Source organism: Lutjanus erythropterus, chromosome 15 (assembly GCF_056507025.1).
Source record: "Lutjanus erythropterus isolate fLutEry1 chromosome 15, fLutEry1.hap2, whole genome shotgun sequence".
In the NCBI taxonomy this organism is placed as follows: Eukaryota; Metazoa; Chordata; class Actinopteri; order Lutjaniformes; family Lutjanidae; genus Lutjanus; species Lutjanus erythropterus.
In genome coordinates, this window is record NC_139331.1 from 23,376,153 (window position 1) to 23,391,157 (window position 15,005).

General features: G+C 38.6%; 1 protein-coding gene across 1 annotated transcript in view; it reads left to right on the top strand.

Moving 5' to 3' along the window:
* enpp1 (ectonucleotide pyrophosphatase/phosphodiesterase 1) overlaps nt 1-14,993 on the top strand; it is a 45,701-nt gene extending 30,708 nt beyond the window's left edge. The window contains exons 15-23 of the mRNA XM_084736757.1: nt 701-788; nt 3,408-3,589; nt 4,789-4,828; nt 4,921-5,081; nt 7,059-7,194; nt 8,458-8,532; nt 11,036-11,168; nt 12,963-13,107; nt 14,208-14,993. Coding sequence (XP_084592883.1) covers nt 701-788; nt 3,408-3,589; nt 4,789-4,828; nt 4,921-5,081; nt 7,059-7,194; nt 8,458-8,532; nt 11,036-11,168; nt 12,963-13,107; nt 14,208-14,360 — 1,113 coding nt within the window. The 3' untranslated portion in view covers nt 14,361-14,993. The remainder of the gene's footprint in view (nt 1-700; nt 789-3,407; nt 3,590-4,788; nt 4,829-4,920; nt 5,082-7,058; nt 7,195-8,457; nt 8,533-11,035; nt 11,169-12,962; nt 13,108-14,207) is intronic.
* The last annotated feature ends 12 nt before the right edge of the window (nt 14,994-15,005 follow it).

A 15,005-nucleotide genomic window follows, 5' to 3' on the forward strand; every position in this document is an offset into this window, starting at 1 on the left:
AGGTCTTAATTTGTAACATTAATGTTTGTGTGTAAATGGAAAATATCTGTATTTTGCTGTTTTATTTCTATGAATGAAAAATGTCTAGAATACACATGACAAACACAAAAACACTGCGGAGCTCTAAACCTCCACTCAAGCACACTAATTACACTTGTTGTGAGAGGTTCTCCACCTACACGTCCTCTGCTTTGGATTAAGTTTGTTTCTGTCTGCCACCTTAGTGTTAGTCGTCACAATAAGTCTGTGTTTGTTTCCGGACATGGTTTACACTGGAATTTAACTTGGTGTAATTAGCTTACAAGGTTACTGACCTCCCTAAAAAGAAGGCCTGAGTCGAGAAAAGTAAATTATTCTACAAATGACTTCCACACTGTGGAAAAAACAGAGCAAAGTGTGCTTGAAATAAACTGTTTACTCACCTGCAAATGTATTAAAATCCCACCCAACCAAGGTAGAAATCCTAGAAATCCCTAACTTCCTTTTTCAAGGTTGTGTAAGGTCATTTCTCTGCTTCAAATATTTACATGTGGCCTAATCATGGCATTGAGTGTTGAAATCTTATTTACAGAGAGAATATAAATGAAGGTCTCCATTTCTGTGGCACAGTGTTGTTTGGATAGTTCACTGTTTATATCTAGAAAGGTCTCTAAATAAATTAATTAACCACAGTCTGTTAATGTGTATCTACTTTTTCCAGGCAATCTTCATTGGCTACGGCCCAGGATTTAAAGACAGGACTGTTGTGCCCCCTTTTGAAAACATTGAAGTGTATAACCTCATGTGTGGTAAGTCACTTTGTTATGGCACACTCAGGACACTGCACTTAATCTGTATTGTAGCTGTAACTGTTTGTCTGTTCTTTTTTTTATAGTCCTAATTCCAAAAAAGTTGTGAAAAACAGCAAGGTTCAAAATAGATAAACTGTGTTGTTGTTTTTTTTAAATACATATTCATTCTGAATTTGATGTCTGCAACAGGTGACGTGTTTGCGAACATGTGGTTAAAAGAAAGTATATCATCATCTTAGCAATGAAGACAACTGCTCCCATGATGCTACTTCACAACGTCATCAAAGTCTTTTGTCATTACTTTGAGACCCTTAACCGCAGAAATTACATACTGTGCCTTTAAAGGAATAGTTCAACATTTTGAAAAACAATCTTAATGATTTCTTTAGATGAGAAGGACCACTCTCATGTCCTGACGTCTTGCTGTCAGGCAGCCAGAGGAGACTTCAGGACATAATGCTCGCAGCCAAAAAAGTATATGTATATAATTCCTGTAAAACCACCAAGTTTTACACTTTGGTTTTCATATGATTATGATTGGGGGAGAGGGTCGATATTCTGAGGGGAAAAAATCTGAATTTCTGGAAAAATTTATGAGAAAAAAAAATAGATTTTTCTGTGGTTAAAGTAGCAACCCTACAAAAAAACCTCAGATTTATGAGGGAAGAAATATAATATATTTTTAAAATAATTATAAAGCCATAAATTGGAATCATAATTTTTTTTTCTTGTAATTTTATGACTCTAATCTCAGATGCTTTTTTTGTCAGAATATTGTCTGTTGTGTCTGTAACATTGCACTGATTTCTGTGATAAAATGTTCTCCTTTTTCGTTTTGTAGCCTCATAGCCTACCATTGCTAATGTTGACAGTTAACACAGTCCACAAGAGGAAACAGGTGCCCTGAATTTCAGTTTTACTCTAAAATCAGAACTGCAGGAAATAAAAGTCAGTCAGATGAGCCTGATTTCAGTTCTAAAAAATCCCCCAGTTTAACCCAAAATGAAGAGAAACAGATATAACATGTGTGACAATGCATTGAAAAACCACATCTTCTCTTCAAAATCTACCAGTTTGCTCATGGTTATAACATACTGATGATAATCACATTTTCACTTTCAAATAATGTGTGCAACATTTTTCAATTGTGTACTGTTAGTTATGATTTATTAAAAATAAATATGCAACAGGAAAGTTTGGTAGTTTCTGCCTTTATTATGAATACAGTGGACATTTGCCTCTGGCTCGTAGCACACAAAAGGATTTCAAGAAACCTAATAAACCTTTTTTTTTTACTTTGTTTAGCTTAAATACAGCAGGTTGAAACCTGTGATCCCTTATGTTAGATGCCCCAACTGACAAGGTTGTTGAACAACAATATGTTGTTATATCTGTCAGTAATCATGACCAAATTCATGAAATAAAGGTTGTTAGAAAGTTGAATTTTCTTTTACAACCTAATTTCAAAAAAGTTGCAGATAATTGGGAGACAGGTCTGGACTGCAGGCAGGTCAGTCTAGTAAATAAACTCTTTTACAGCCACGCTGTTGTAACACATGCAGAATGTGTTTTGCTGAAATAAACGGGGACATCCCTGAAAAGGACGTCTGGATGGCAGCATATGTCACTTCAAAACCTGTATGTACCTGTCAGTATTAATGAGGCCTTCACAGATGTGACAGTTACCCATGATTCCATGGACACTAACACTCCCCCAGTACCATCACAAATTCTGGCCTTTGAAATTAGCGCTGATAACAATCTGGCTGGTTCTTCTCCTCTTTGACCCGGCGGATACAACGTCTGTGTTTCCTGAAAACAATCTGAAATGTAGACTCATCAGACGAGCACACTTTTCCAGATGAGCTCGCACCCAGAGAGGTCTGCATTTCTAGATGTTGTTGTTGTTTCTCTTAGCATCTTTTTCATTTATAGATGCTGCAACAAACTATGTTTACAGACAGCAGTTTTCCAAAGTGTTCCTGAGCTCAAGTAGTATCCTTTATACGATTATTTGGGTATTTAATATATTTTTTCAATACAGTGCCTCCTGAGAGGTCAAATGTCATGGTTATTTGGTTCTGTGTTGAGAAATGTTGTTCTGAAACTGTTGGACTATTTGCCCACACAGTCTTTTGAACCTCACCCCATCCATGCTTGTAAACTGAGACTGAGAACTGTAGACTGAGCCTTTCATGGACCTTTAACACCCAACTATGATGATGTCATCTGTTGCCAGATCACGTGTTTACCCTCTGAATGATCCAAACAGCTGTATTTGAGTATTCCTCAACTTTCCCAGTCTTTTGTTACACCTGTCCCTTTTTTTGAAATGTGTTGCAGGCATCACATTCAGAATGAGTGTATATTGACAAAAAACAAGCTTTATCTGTTTGAACATTAAATAATTTGTCTTTGTACTGTATTAAATTGAATATAAGTCAAAAGGTATTTGCAAATCATTGCATTCTGTTTTTATTCACGTTTTGCACAATATCCCAACTTTTTTTGGAATTGGGGTTGTGATATAAACACGTGTTTGTGATACAGAGTTACTGTTCTTTGTAATGTCAAAATGCACTTAACACCTGCTTTTTTTCTTTGTTTCTCCTCCAGACCTCCTTGGTATTCGTCCCGCTCCGAACAACGGGACTCACGGCAGTCTGAACCACCTTCTGAAGCATCCCGTCCACCTGCCGGGTTACCCAGCTCAGCTCTCACATGACACCCCCTGCGAGGCCAGTCACCCCGTCCCCACTGATGATCTGCAGTGCATCTGTAACCGAACCAAAGAAGTGGTATGTGCTAACAGGATATTAAGGTCATCTGTTTGTTTTTAGCAACAATAACAGTATGGTTCTAGGGACAGCAGTGTCGGTTATCAGTTGGTCCTGAATGAAATATCTCAACAAGTATTGGATGGAACAGACATTGAGATATCTGTGGTGCCCACTGGGTAATTCCTCCTGACATGTACCTCAGAAGCCATACATAAGAGTTGGGAATATGAGTTAACTACATTCCAGAACAAGTCAGAAAACCAGGGTGAAGGCCTCCAGGAAGACCTTTGTTGTGTTTTCTTTGTGTTGATGATAATGCATTACACTGTATTTTGCGCAGAGAAACTCTGCAGCAACATGTCCACAGATAGAAGTTGGACAGTACTGAGTGTACAACTGATTTAATGAAAAACAAAAGGCTCACAGTGCTCAAAAGTGCTGATTAACAGTTCATTACTACAGCTTACACTACTATTGATGTAGGAGCAGCCATCTTGGATTTTGAGCTGGGGGTTGGTGAGGTTCTTCCGACTGTTGTGGCCATTCCAGTTGGAATTTATGACTAGGAACACAGAAATTCAAACAATGTTTTGTGTAAACATTCATGGTTCCCAGACATTTCTTCTAACGGCATCTTGAGTTTGGCATTTGTTGGTTTTGCGTAAAATGTCTTAACTGAATGGATAATTATGAAATTTGGTACAAACATTCACGTGTGCCTCAGTATGACTTGTAAAACTGTTTGTGATCCCTTAACTTTTCAGTTGGTGCCATCATCTGGACAAAATCTTAATTTGTTCAACTCTTGCTGCTAATTCGCAAATGTTACTATGCTAACTAGGCCAAGGCAATAAAACAATAGTGATATATATCAGCAACAAACATTTAATTGCTCAATAAAATGCTCAGTAGTTTTTGCTTAAATGCATCAGTTGTGATGATTGAACAGGATGTGTCTGCACATTGTTTTTTTTTGTTTTTTTTTTTAAGGAACATGTTGCATTTCTTCCTTTCATGTTTCCCTCACCATGAGCTTGAGCAACCTGGAAACAGAAAAAGTCAAAATCAGAGCTTGTGGGTACAATAAAGTGCAAAAATTCAGTGCAGATACTTCTGAAACTTCTCAGGCTTCATATACTGACATGCACGGTGAAAGTGTGGTAAATACATGGCATTTAACACAAGCATACTAACAAGAAATGTGAATTTCTTTTTAGGAGACAAATGTGAGCGGACAACTCATGACAACTAATTCCAGTGAGTTTCATTTTATTTTTCTCTGCATTTATGATGTTTATTTTTTTTTTTTAGAGAAAATCTTGTGTGACGTTTATACGTTTTCCTTTTAGGTGTTAAAGCGAGTTTGCGTCGCCTCCACCATCCCTTTGGCACCCCTCAAGTCGTCCAACCAGATGCCAGCTTTTGTCTTCTACACCAATCAGACTACCTCAACGGGTACAGCAAAGACCGCCTCATGCCCCTGTGGGTGTCATACACTCTCAAGCCTCTGGTGAGTCCATTCACTGTTTGGAAATGTCTTTTATCTCTAAACATAGCCCATACAGTTGACTGGTCCCTGCTATATTTCTTCTGTGGTTAGGGTTTGGCAGGAGATTGTAAGACGTTGTTTAGTATCTGAATCCGTTCTCCAAGCAGCTGTTACTCATCTTCTGTGCACATTTTGGCTCAAACACTTCTTGTCTTTCTCATTATGCGGTTGAGCTTTACTGTAAATCATGACCTCAGGCAGAGTGATACATTCCCGGGACACTTTACACTGTTGTACTATACTGTCTGAATGATGGAGCAAGTGAGGATGTAGATTTGTTTTTATTCAAGCTTTATCCAAATACTGTACAAGCTAAATATGGCATGCACTGTACTATTTGTTCTTTTTGGCTTGAAACAGTTGTGGTTTAGATTGTTTTTTATTTTATGTGTGTCATAGCTTAACATACACTATTGTGCTCAGCCCACTTGTACACCCACAGAAAACCACAATTTCACAGCCTGTCAAAGTTAACAACTCCATACAAAGCTAGCTTCAAGCTAGTTTGCCCACTGGAAAATCAATTAATCAATGCAAAGCGTGACGAGATGCTGCTCATCAAGCTTACATGTCTATTCTTGTACTTTCAGGGTGTTTTGCAAAGCTTTTGATGCTTTGGTTTTCTTCATGTAATCAGGGAAAGAAAATCAAGTAATACTTTCTTTTATCAATTCATAATTTGCTAACAATTTCACACACACAAGGTAGCTGTAAAGACCAGTATAACCTGGTACTAATTAGAGGTAAAACTAGAAATGTCCTTGAAAGAAAAGTTCAATTTAAATCCATTTAATATGAATCATTGTTTATTCATCTTTGTATATGGATGTATTTCCCACTAATTTAGAGTTTCATGTGGACCTCTGCAAGAGCATGTGCAAAAGCCACCTCTGGAGCAGAGTGTTTCTGGGGGCCAGGCCGCTTGTTGTAACTTTATTCGCTGATTTCAGTGAAACTTGATTATATTTTATGGACAAAATGTTTGCTGCGTTTCCCTCTGTCTCCTACTGCTGCTAACTCAACACTGCAAACTCCCAGGGCGGGCCACTGATGTAAATAAAGATGGATCCACTTCTTCCCACCATACAGAACTGAAGCCAAAATATTCCAGATGCAAGTGCTGCCATCTTGCACTGGTTATGTCATTGGAGCCAGAGTCTGTGTAATAGTGATCACCAGTGGAGTCGCAGTATTGATGTGCTGATATAGCCAGCAGAGCTCAGCTGTCAATCATGGCCATTTTATAGCATCAAGTGACTAATTAAAACTAATCTGATGAGAAAAATCAACACCTTATTACCTGCCTACTAACATTGGGAGCCACTTTTGTGGCGCTCTTATGTTGTCCATTTCATATGTCACTGGTCTTTGCAGAGTCAGCTAATGTAAGCTGCAGGGCTAGTGGTTAGCTACTTTAACAACAAGTAAATCTATCTGTCCATCAAACTCCATAAATCACGGAGAGTTGAGGCAGAACAGCCAGAGGACATCAGAGAGACGACCAGAAAATATTTTCTCCACAAAACATGATCCAAATATCTTATTGTTCTTCTTCCATTGAGATTTAGCAGTGAACCATCTCTGGTGTTATGGCGGTTAGCATCAGATTTCCTGTCAACTGCTGAGGTTTCTCTTGTGCATGCTGTCAGCATCCAGTTCCTTCTCACAGTTTGTTCCAAATTTCATACTGTGAACTAGTGTTCAAAAATAGAATGTTTTATTTAAATATCTATTGTAGAAATATGTAATTTTCCTCCTTGATAAGGGAGGAATGAGATGAGATTATTATTTTTAGAGCTTTGCAAACACAAACAGTGCAATGCCCTCACTGACCCGTATACACAAGCGAAGCAAAGAGAAGCCAGTGATCTTACACAACATTTTGGCCTGGAGTCCCGCTCCTCTCTGTCCACCACTGACTGATCCTCTCTCTTTTAGACCAGAGTCCAGCCCCTGAGCCCAGAGTCGGAGGCGTGCGTTCATGCTGACGTGCGCATCCCACCAGCCGCCAGCCAGCTGTGTCTCCGCTACAGAGACGACTCCGCTCTGTCCTATGGCCTGCTGCATCCCCCAAGTGAGTGTGTGTGTTATGTGGTGCAGGGGGGTCATAACAGGCCGTCCCCAGCCGGGTGTTGAATTCAAGTTGACGTGTTTCAGAGCCACATTCTCATGTAAAAATGCACCCGTGCCGGTCTGCAGTGCTGAAAGTGTCTCTTCCCCCTAAACTGAGACACTGCAGATGCATTTTGCCGCTAATGAAATTCAGCTTTCAGGTGGGTCCACAAAAGGAAGTGATACACTGAAGTGAGTGAAGCAAAAGCACCTCAAACAGCTGTGAGCAAGTCGAATCACCAAAAATAGACATTTTACTCTCCTCAGGGCTTTGGTAGAAAGTGATGCCACACTGTGATTTGTGCAGTTTAATGACTTTAGAGCTGCAGTGGTTAGTCAGTAGATTGGTCGATCATAGGGATGCAATTACACCAAAAACCCAAGGTACCATAATTCCTTTCATAAAAAGTCCATGATACTACATTTATTGCTTTTTTTTTAAAGATGACTTGAAAAACTACCCTTTATTAAATAATAAATCTGATGTACAGAATTTGTTGTCATGAAATTATTGTTTTGCTTTTAATGTAGAGCTCTTCTGCTTTCCTTATTTGATAAAATAAAATAAATGTCACATAGAATAGGCATCAATTTTCTTTGACATGAAATTATATATAATTATCCATCAGTGGTTGAGGTAATTTTTCAAGTGAAAATGTTAAATAGTTGTTTGTTTCAGCTTGTCTAATGTAATAGTTGATTATTTGTATTATGTCACTGTAAATTAAATATCACTGGGTTTTGAACAGTTGGTTGGACAAAAGAAGACATTTAGGACTCGTGTGATGAAAATGTGACATTTTTCAATATTTTCTGACAAAATAATTCATTGATTAAAATAAAAGATGATATAGCTGAAAAATGTATCCTAATAACATGCTTCATTTCAGTCTATATTGCTAATCATTGATAATTAAAAAAAAAAGATTAAGAGAAATTAGGCTTTATTTCAAATTCAACCACTTTATTTATCAAGGCACAGATGTAATAATTTTACTGTTAACACAACAATATAAAACAGACACTAATAAATACATTTAAACAAATAAATAAATCAGTGATGAAGATAAACCTTAGTTGCAGCCATGAGAAATAAGCTCTGCCAACATGTGAAGATTAGTCAATCTTTATTGCTCAAGTCTGACTTTAACAACATCCAGTTTGTGTTCAGACACAAATTGCAAACACATACATTTTTTCCTCACCTCTCATTTTCTCTGTATAGATCTGAGTGCTGACGGACCTACGACAGATTCTCTGATCACAAGCAACATGGCACCGATGTTCCCGGCATTCAAAGGTGAGTCAGTCTTGTAAAGATTTAATGGCTGCTGGTTATCTGCCTTCACCCAAAGATGGAAATGTGAGTCACAGTGATGCAGGAGTTAAAAATTTAATGCCAGAGTTGTCAGGAGGGCTCATTTGCCAGCTGAATGAGAGCTTTTGAGCTGAATGGGAGCTGAACAATTTAATTGACTGGTGAACTGAAGAGATGGAAGATCAGAACTAGACATTATGTCATGCTATGTTCTGTTAAATTGTTCAGTGCTCAAGGTGTTGTGGTTTGCCATTTCTCATCACCCATTTTTATTCAATATTATACTTTCCAGAGCTGATTTTTCTAAAAACAGGTTGTATTTTTGGTTCTTAAATATACATAACGGGAGTCCAAAGATCCAACCGCTGTGATTATATGGGTCTACTGTGCTTTAATTTAGTTAAGCTCTCTCTGTAAAGCACAATTAAAGGTTTAGTCAGAGGAACTTTTCCAGACTTAATCCTCCTGCCATCCTACTGGAGACGCCGCAGTTTTCTTCACAATAACATTCACTTTTATAGGTGGAACTGATTCACCAGAATGTGCTTGAAAAAACACGTTAAACATGAATCAGAAAGGAATGAGTGTTAGATCACTTTCTTCATTTCTGTTCTTTTGCTCATACAGATGAGTTGCGTTATTCTGCTGTAGATCCCACAGTGGAGTGCGTACCTGCAGTCGCAGCATTACAAAACCACCTGTGTCATATGAGAGAGTACGTGGGTTATTGATGTGGTCTGCTAGGTTGTTGTTGAAACTTGTTGATTGTGGTGATTAATGCATTGAAAAGTTGATTGTTTCAGAAAACTCTCTCTCTGGTTGGGTTTCCCCACGGGCCACCCATACTGTAAGTGGAAACTCTGTCTCACTGGTGTGAGGTCCCACTGGAATTAAAACCCCTTTGAAACAGGCTGTTTGTGTAGGTTGGACGCCTCAATCATAATGAGCTAACGGATGCTGCCCCCTGGTGGCACATCACTGTGCTTACACTGTGTGAACTTAACAGGGATGAGAGAGGAGACAGGAACAACTTTAACTGATCAAATAAAAACGCTATGTTCAAACAATGTTCCATATACATTCCCATAGACATAGATTTTGGGCAACCATGGGACCACAACAGTGTTTGTTTGAATGACGAGCACTGACTGAGTAATTCATTGAAAATATTTTGTCCATCACCTCAAGAATGTCTTTAACTATTTAAACTACATGAATGTTTGTGTAATGATCTGCTGGCATTTATTTTATTTTAAACATCACTGATTTGTGAATGGCGTTTTGGATCAGATGTACTTAATGTTAAAGTGATCATGTTTGATGGTACTGATTTATATAATTTTTTCCTACTTTTTGGACTTTTGGGGGAATCACAGGTCACATGGATATTGATTGAGATTTGTTTTTTTTGGTGTATTGTGATTCTCTTTTTTTAATCCTTTAAATGTTTTACTGATGACACAATTCAAACACTACAATCCTCTGACCGGGCGAATGGATTATTGAGTCTCGTTCTTCTCTTTGTTTTCAAGATTCAGGGGATACACCCCCCCTCATCATGTTCAACATATGCATTTGCTCCCTCAGTAAAAACAGGAACATAGCTGAGGACTTTTATTTTGACGAGCCATTAGAATTCAGCTGATAGATGTTACAGTGCCTTCAGTGAAGTAATGGTGGCAGTATGCAACCTGAAAAACAATGGTTGCGATTTGCCATAACAGAAGGAAGAAGAAGCAGGCTTGCATGTTTGACAACTACGTAGGAGCCAGAAGGAAAAAGCATGAGTAGGTCTGATATTAGGACATTTTTTCTCTCAAAGTCTTCTGCACATAAAAAAACACACACAAAAAAAAAAAATCCACCATAAATTTATGCAGAAAAGGCACAAATTGGCGCATAAACATTCACCAGAATGCAGAAAGCGTCTGGTGATCAAAATCTGTCTAATGTTGCAACAAAATCTGAAACCTTGTAAAATACAGTTCAGGTAACAAATAAATTACATGGAAACTGTGTTGAATATTTGTTATACATACAATAAACTAAAAATGGCAAAATAATACACTTTCTTGCCAAACATTAGATAAAAAGATTGACATCACTCTTGTTACATCTTTATGATAAATATAAAGCCAGCAGAAAGTTAGCTTACCTGAGCATTATGACAAGAAATTGGAAACAGTAAAATTATTTTCTTGCTCTGTCCAAAGGTAACAAAATCTTCCTACTTGTATCTCTAAAGTCAGGCTAGTCGTTCCCTGTTTCCAGCCTAAGCTATGCTAAGCTAACTGTCTCCTGTAGACCTACATGGACAGACATGAGAGTTGAATTTTCTCTATCACTTAGCAAGAATTTTAAAGTGCAGTTTATAAGATGGCAAATTATTCCTCAGGTTTAATTTCTTTCTAGAGACCGCAGAGTCATCAGTTGTGTTATTTTGGAGCACTAACATGATTTTGTGTGTCTGTTCCCTCTTCTGCAGAGGTCTGGACACATGTCCATGATGTTCTGCTTCCAAAATATTCACAACAGCTGAACGGAGTCAACGTCATGAGTGGGCCGATATTCGATGGAGACTTTGATGGACACGTTGATGCACTCAAAGCAACCTCAGGGTAAGTCAGCAACACAAACTCCAACCAACTGATTCATGTTGAAGTGGAAAAAAGGAATGCCCTTTAATCTTTCCTGAGCTCAAAGTGATGCCTTGAAATTGCTTGTTTTGTCGAACTAACTGTTCAAAATCCAAAGATTTTTAGTTCATTTATGACAAAAAAAAAGCTGCAAATCCTCACATTTGAGAAGCCTGAGAAGCAGTCACTGTCCGTACTTACTGCGCAATATTGGTTGAAACTTATTGTGTAAATGCACTACAGTCTTCTAAGATGGGTTATGGGAAAAAAAGAGCAACATCTTCATTTGTTTCTATGACTAAGCTGTGGTTGATAATGAAACTCCCTATCTGGTTTCAGGTTCTCATGAATACTTGCAGTCACTTGCTTATCTGTTCTCTTTTATGGTTAATTCTTGGGAAAGCAAGGTTTCGTACGCAAACCTTTAGTCTAGTTTGATAAGGAATTGTAGGTATAGTTCAAATATAGCTCCACAGAGCTGACGTATAAAAACAGAGCACGTATTTTGTGAAAATACTCGGGTTTGAGTGTGCAAAGCCTTAATTTCTCACAATTTGAGGTCTTCATGCAGCTTAGAATTGTGTTCTGAGTACAGTAAACTTCCCAGAAGTACTCGCCTCTGATGAATTACAGTCATGTACATTATTATATTTTACAGTGGCAATCTCAAAGATATCAGTTCTGGTTGATTTGGCAACACCTGTAGTTACTGGTGGTAACAGCCAATGAAGTTTAACACTACAGGTCACAGAACTCTGAGTGCAACTAACTACTGTAATTTTGATAATGAAGTCAGGCAATGACTGTCTTTTTCCCATCACTCTGGGAACAACCATGATCTGAGTTTAAGCTGCACACAGCATGAGACCGTGAACATCAGGGGACAGTGGAAGTATTTGTTTAGCTCGCTGAGAAGTTGGTGTGTAGCCTCTCGCCTGCAGCGCTTCATCTAGCAGCACACTGTGGCTGCTCTTTCTTTTCTTTTCTTTTCTTTTCTTTTCTTTTCTTTTCTTTTCTTTTCTTTTTTAAGCTTGTTTTTGGGGCTTTTGCCTTTATTTGAATAGGGACACCTGAAGATATGATGGGAAAGGGGGTCGAGAGAGGGGGGGTGACATGCAGCAAATAGGCCGCAGGCAGGAATCGAACCAGCAGCTGCTGCAGAGGACCAACAGGCTCAGAACATGAGGCGCACGCTCTACCAGATTTTAATGAAAATCTTTGAAGTTTTCATGGTGCATTTGAACACTGATGTCACTCTCCTTTAATACCTTTAAGGGTAGTGTCTAGAAGGCAGCCCTTGGTTTGTGGTCTTGTGAGATTTCTACACATTGTTTCTTCATTGTGCCCATTGTACAAACTAACTATGTTTTATAATGTGACAACACTGTGGTTAAAATCTGGGTGGGTTTAGGGACAAAAAAAAGCACCAGGTTAGCTTTAGAGAAAGATCGTCGTCACGGTAAAGGCCCCAAAGGCTGTCGTAGTCCCATGCACCAGTGAGAATTCGGAAGTATTGACTTACAGCTGGTGGGTTTTTACTGTAACTGCCATTGAAATCTGATCAAACCACACCCACAGTCCTGATGAAGCCGATTAGTGGAGTTTCTGAGTATTAGTCTCTTAATGAATATTATAGAAATAATTAGTTTGAAAGTTTGACCTTTTCCGTATCAGCTTGGGTTTTATAAATGAAGTTGTTTTATCGTGAGATTAAATTAAAGCTTTCTAGGGAAGAGTCAGCAGTTTCTTAAACTCAGTGATCTCATGTTTTTCCAGGAATGAGGCTCCCATCCCATCACATTTCTTCATGATTCTGACCAGCTGTGGGAACTCGACCTTCAGCCCTGTTAGCTGCGAGGGTCCACTGCAGGCCAAGTCCTTCATCCTGCCCCACAGACCTGACCACACAGAGAGCTGTGCTGTGAGTAACACTGCTGACACCTCTCCTACTCGCCTCTACACATCAGACTACCTCTGTGGAAACCTGCTGACAGATCCCACACTGGAAAAAAAAATATCAGTGCTGAGAATTTTAAATAAATATGTGGTACTTATTGATAGTCAGTGTATTAGCTATGGTACATGCTCGTAGCACATCACCAGTCTGGGGCAACAGAGAGGAAAACCAGCAAGGAAGCTACACAAACTATTGGTGACAGTCAGCAACAAAAAGAGCTACTTTAAAAGGTCCACCTAAAAAAAATCAGTTTAAGCATATGCTATATTTAGAATAGTTTAAATGCTTTCTTGCCAAATATCGCTCTCTCCAAAACAACCAAACCCCACAGGGAAAATCAGTAATTTTACCTTGCACAACACAGGAGTAGCTGGTCTACCACTGCCTCAATCAGTTAGTTTGTTTTTGTTATTTTGTGATTTGGTGAATCCAAACTAACATTTTAAAACATCAAAGTAACACAATAACACAGATTAACTAACAGATCAAGGCAGTGCTTGACTAAGAACTCCTGTGTCCTACCAGGTAAAATTACTGATTTTGCCTGCAGAGTTTGGTTGGTTAGGAGAGAGCAATATTTGGCTTATATAACAGCAGTTTCCTGTCAGAAAAGTCTGTCTGACGGCAAAGTAAAGTGGTGAAAATATTCTAAATATAGCATACACTTAAAGTGACTTAAAGGCAGCCGTGTTTTCAGTTGCTAAAGTACATTTTGTTCCTGACCCTGTCCACATTGCTCTCTGCTTTTCCAAACTGGGGATGTGTCAACTGTGGGTAATATACTGACTATCGATAAGTACCTCATATAATTCAGTTTGTATAGCACCGAATCATAGCAACGTCTTCTGAGAGCATTTTTTCAATTAGAGCAGGTCTAGATCGTACTCTTTATAAACCAAATTGTTCCCACCAAGAACAAGCGCCAAGGTGACTATGGTGGAAAAAAAAACTTTAGCAGACAGACACCTCGAGCATATCCATGCTAATAATTTAAATTATCCCTTTAAATTAATACATTTTCTTGGTCTCTCTTTCATTTTTCCCTTCGTTCTGTTTTTCTTCAGACTGGGTTGGACTTGATGTGGGTGGAGGATTGGCTGAAGTTTCACGCAGCGCGAGTTCGGGACGTTGAGCTCCTGACAGGACTCAGCTTCTACCACAACAGGTTATCAGTGGAAGAGACGCTACAGCTCAAGACGCGTCTACAGACTAGTTAAAATCAGAGACATTATGAAGCTTTAATGTCCAAAGGAAGCCATACTGGTCTGCACAGCAGGCCTCTGTCCACGTGGACACAGTTAACTAACTATCAGTGGGTTCAACAGGCGCCTCACTTGTAAATGTTTCCTGTGTTCGACCAAAATGATCCCACCATCAAGTTCCATCCAGGTTTTTTTTTATATATATTTCTGATTTCCAAAAAGTGTTTTATAATGATTCAATGTGTGAAAGCTGTATATGTATATTTGTTTTTGATCATGGTTTTTATAAATGATTTTATAGAGAAAAGTCAGAGAAGCTGTCACATCTGCCGAGCGGCTCCAGAGTGTTTTCCTCAGATGGGAAAGTTTGGCAGGAACAAAATAAAAGGGAACAGACACATTTATTGATGAAAGGAGAATCTATTTATACTACAATTGTTTTTATTGGCAGGGCCACTTAAAAAAAAAAAAACATGTGGCAATCTGGAAACATCTGGAGAGCTGGCTGCAGCTGCTGGAAACACACCCAACATGAGAATTTTAAGAAGTTTTGCTCTACAAAGAGAAAAGTTTTATCTGCCAAGTGATCATGGCGGTATGCTCATGGTTGTTATTTTTGTATTTCCTTTATACAGCACCAGTGTTATTTTTAGTATTATG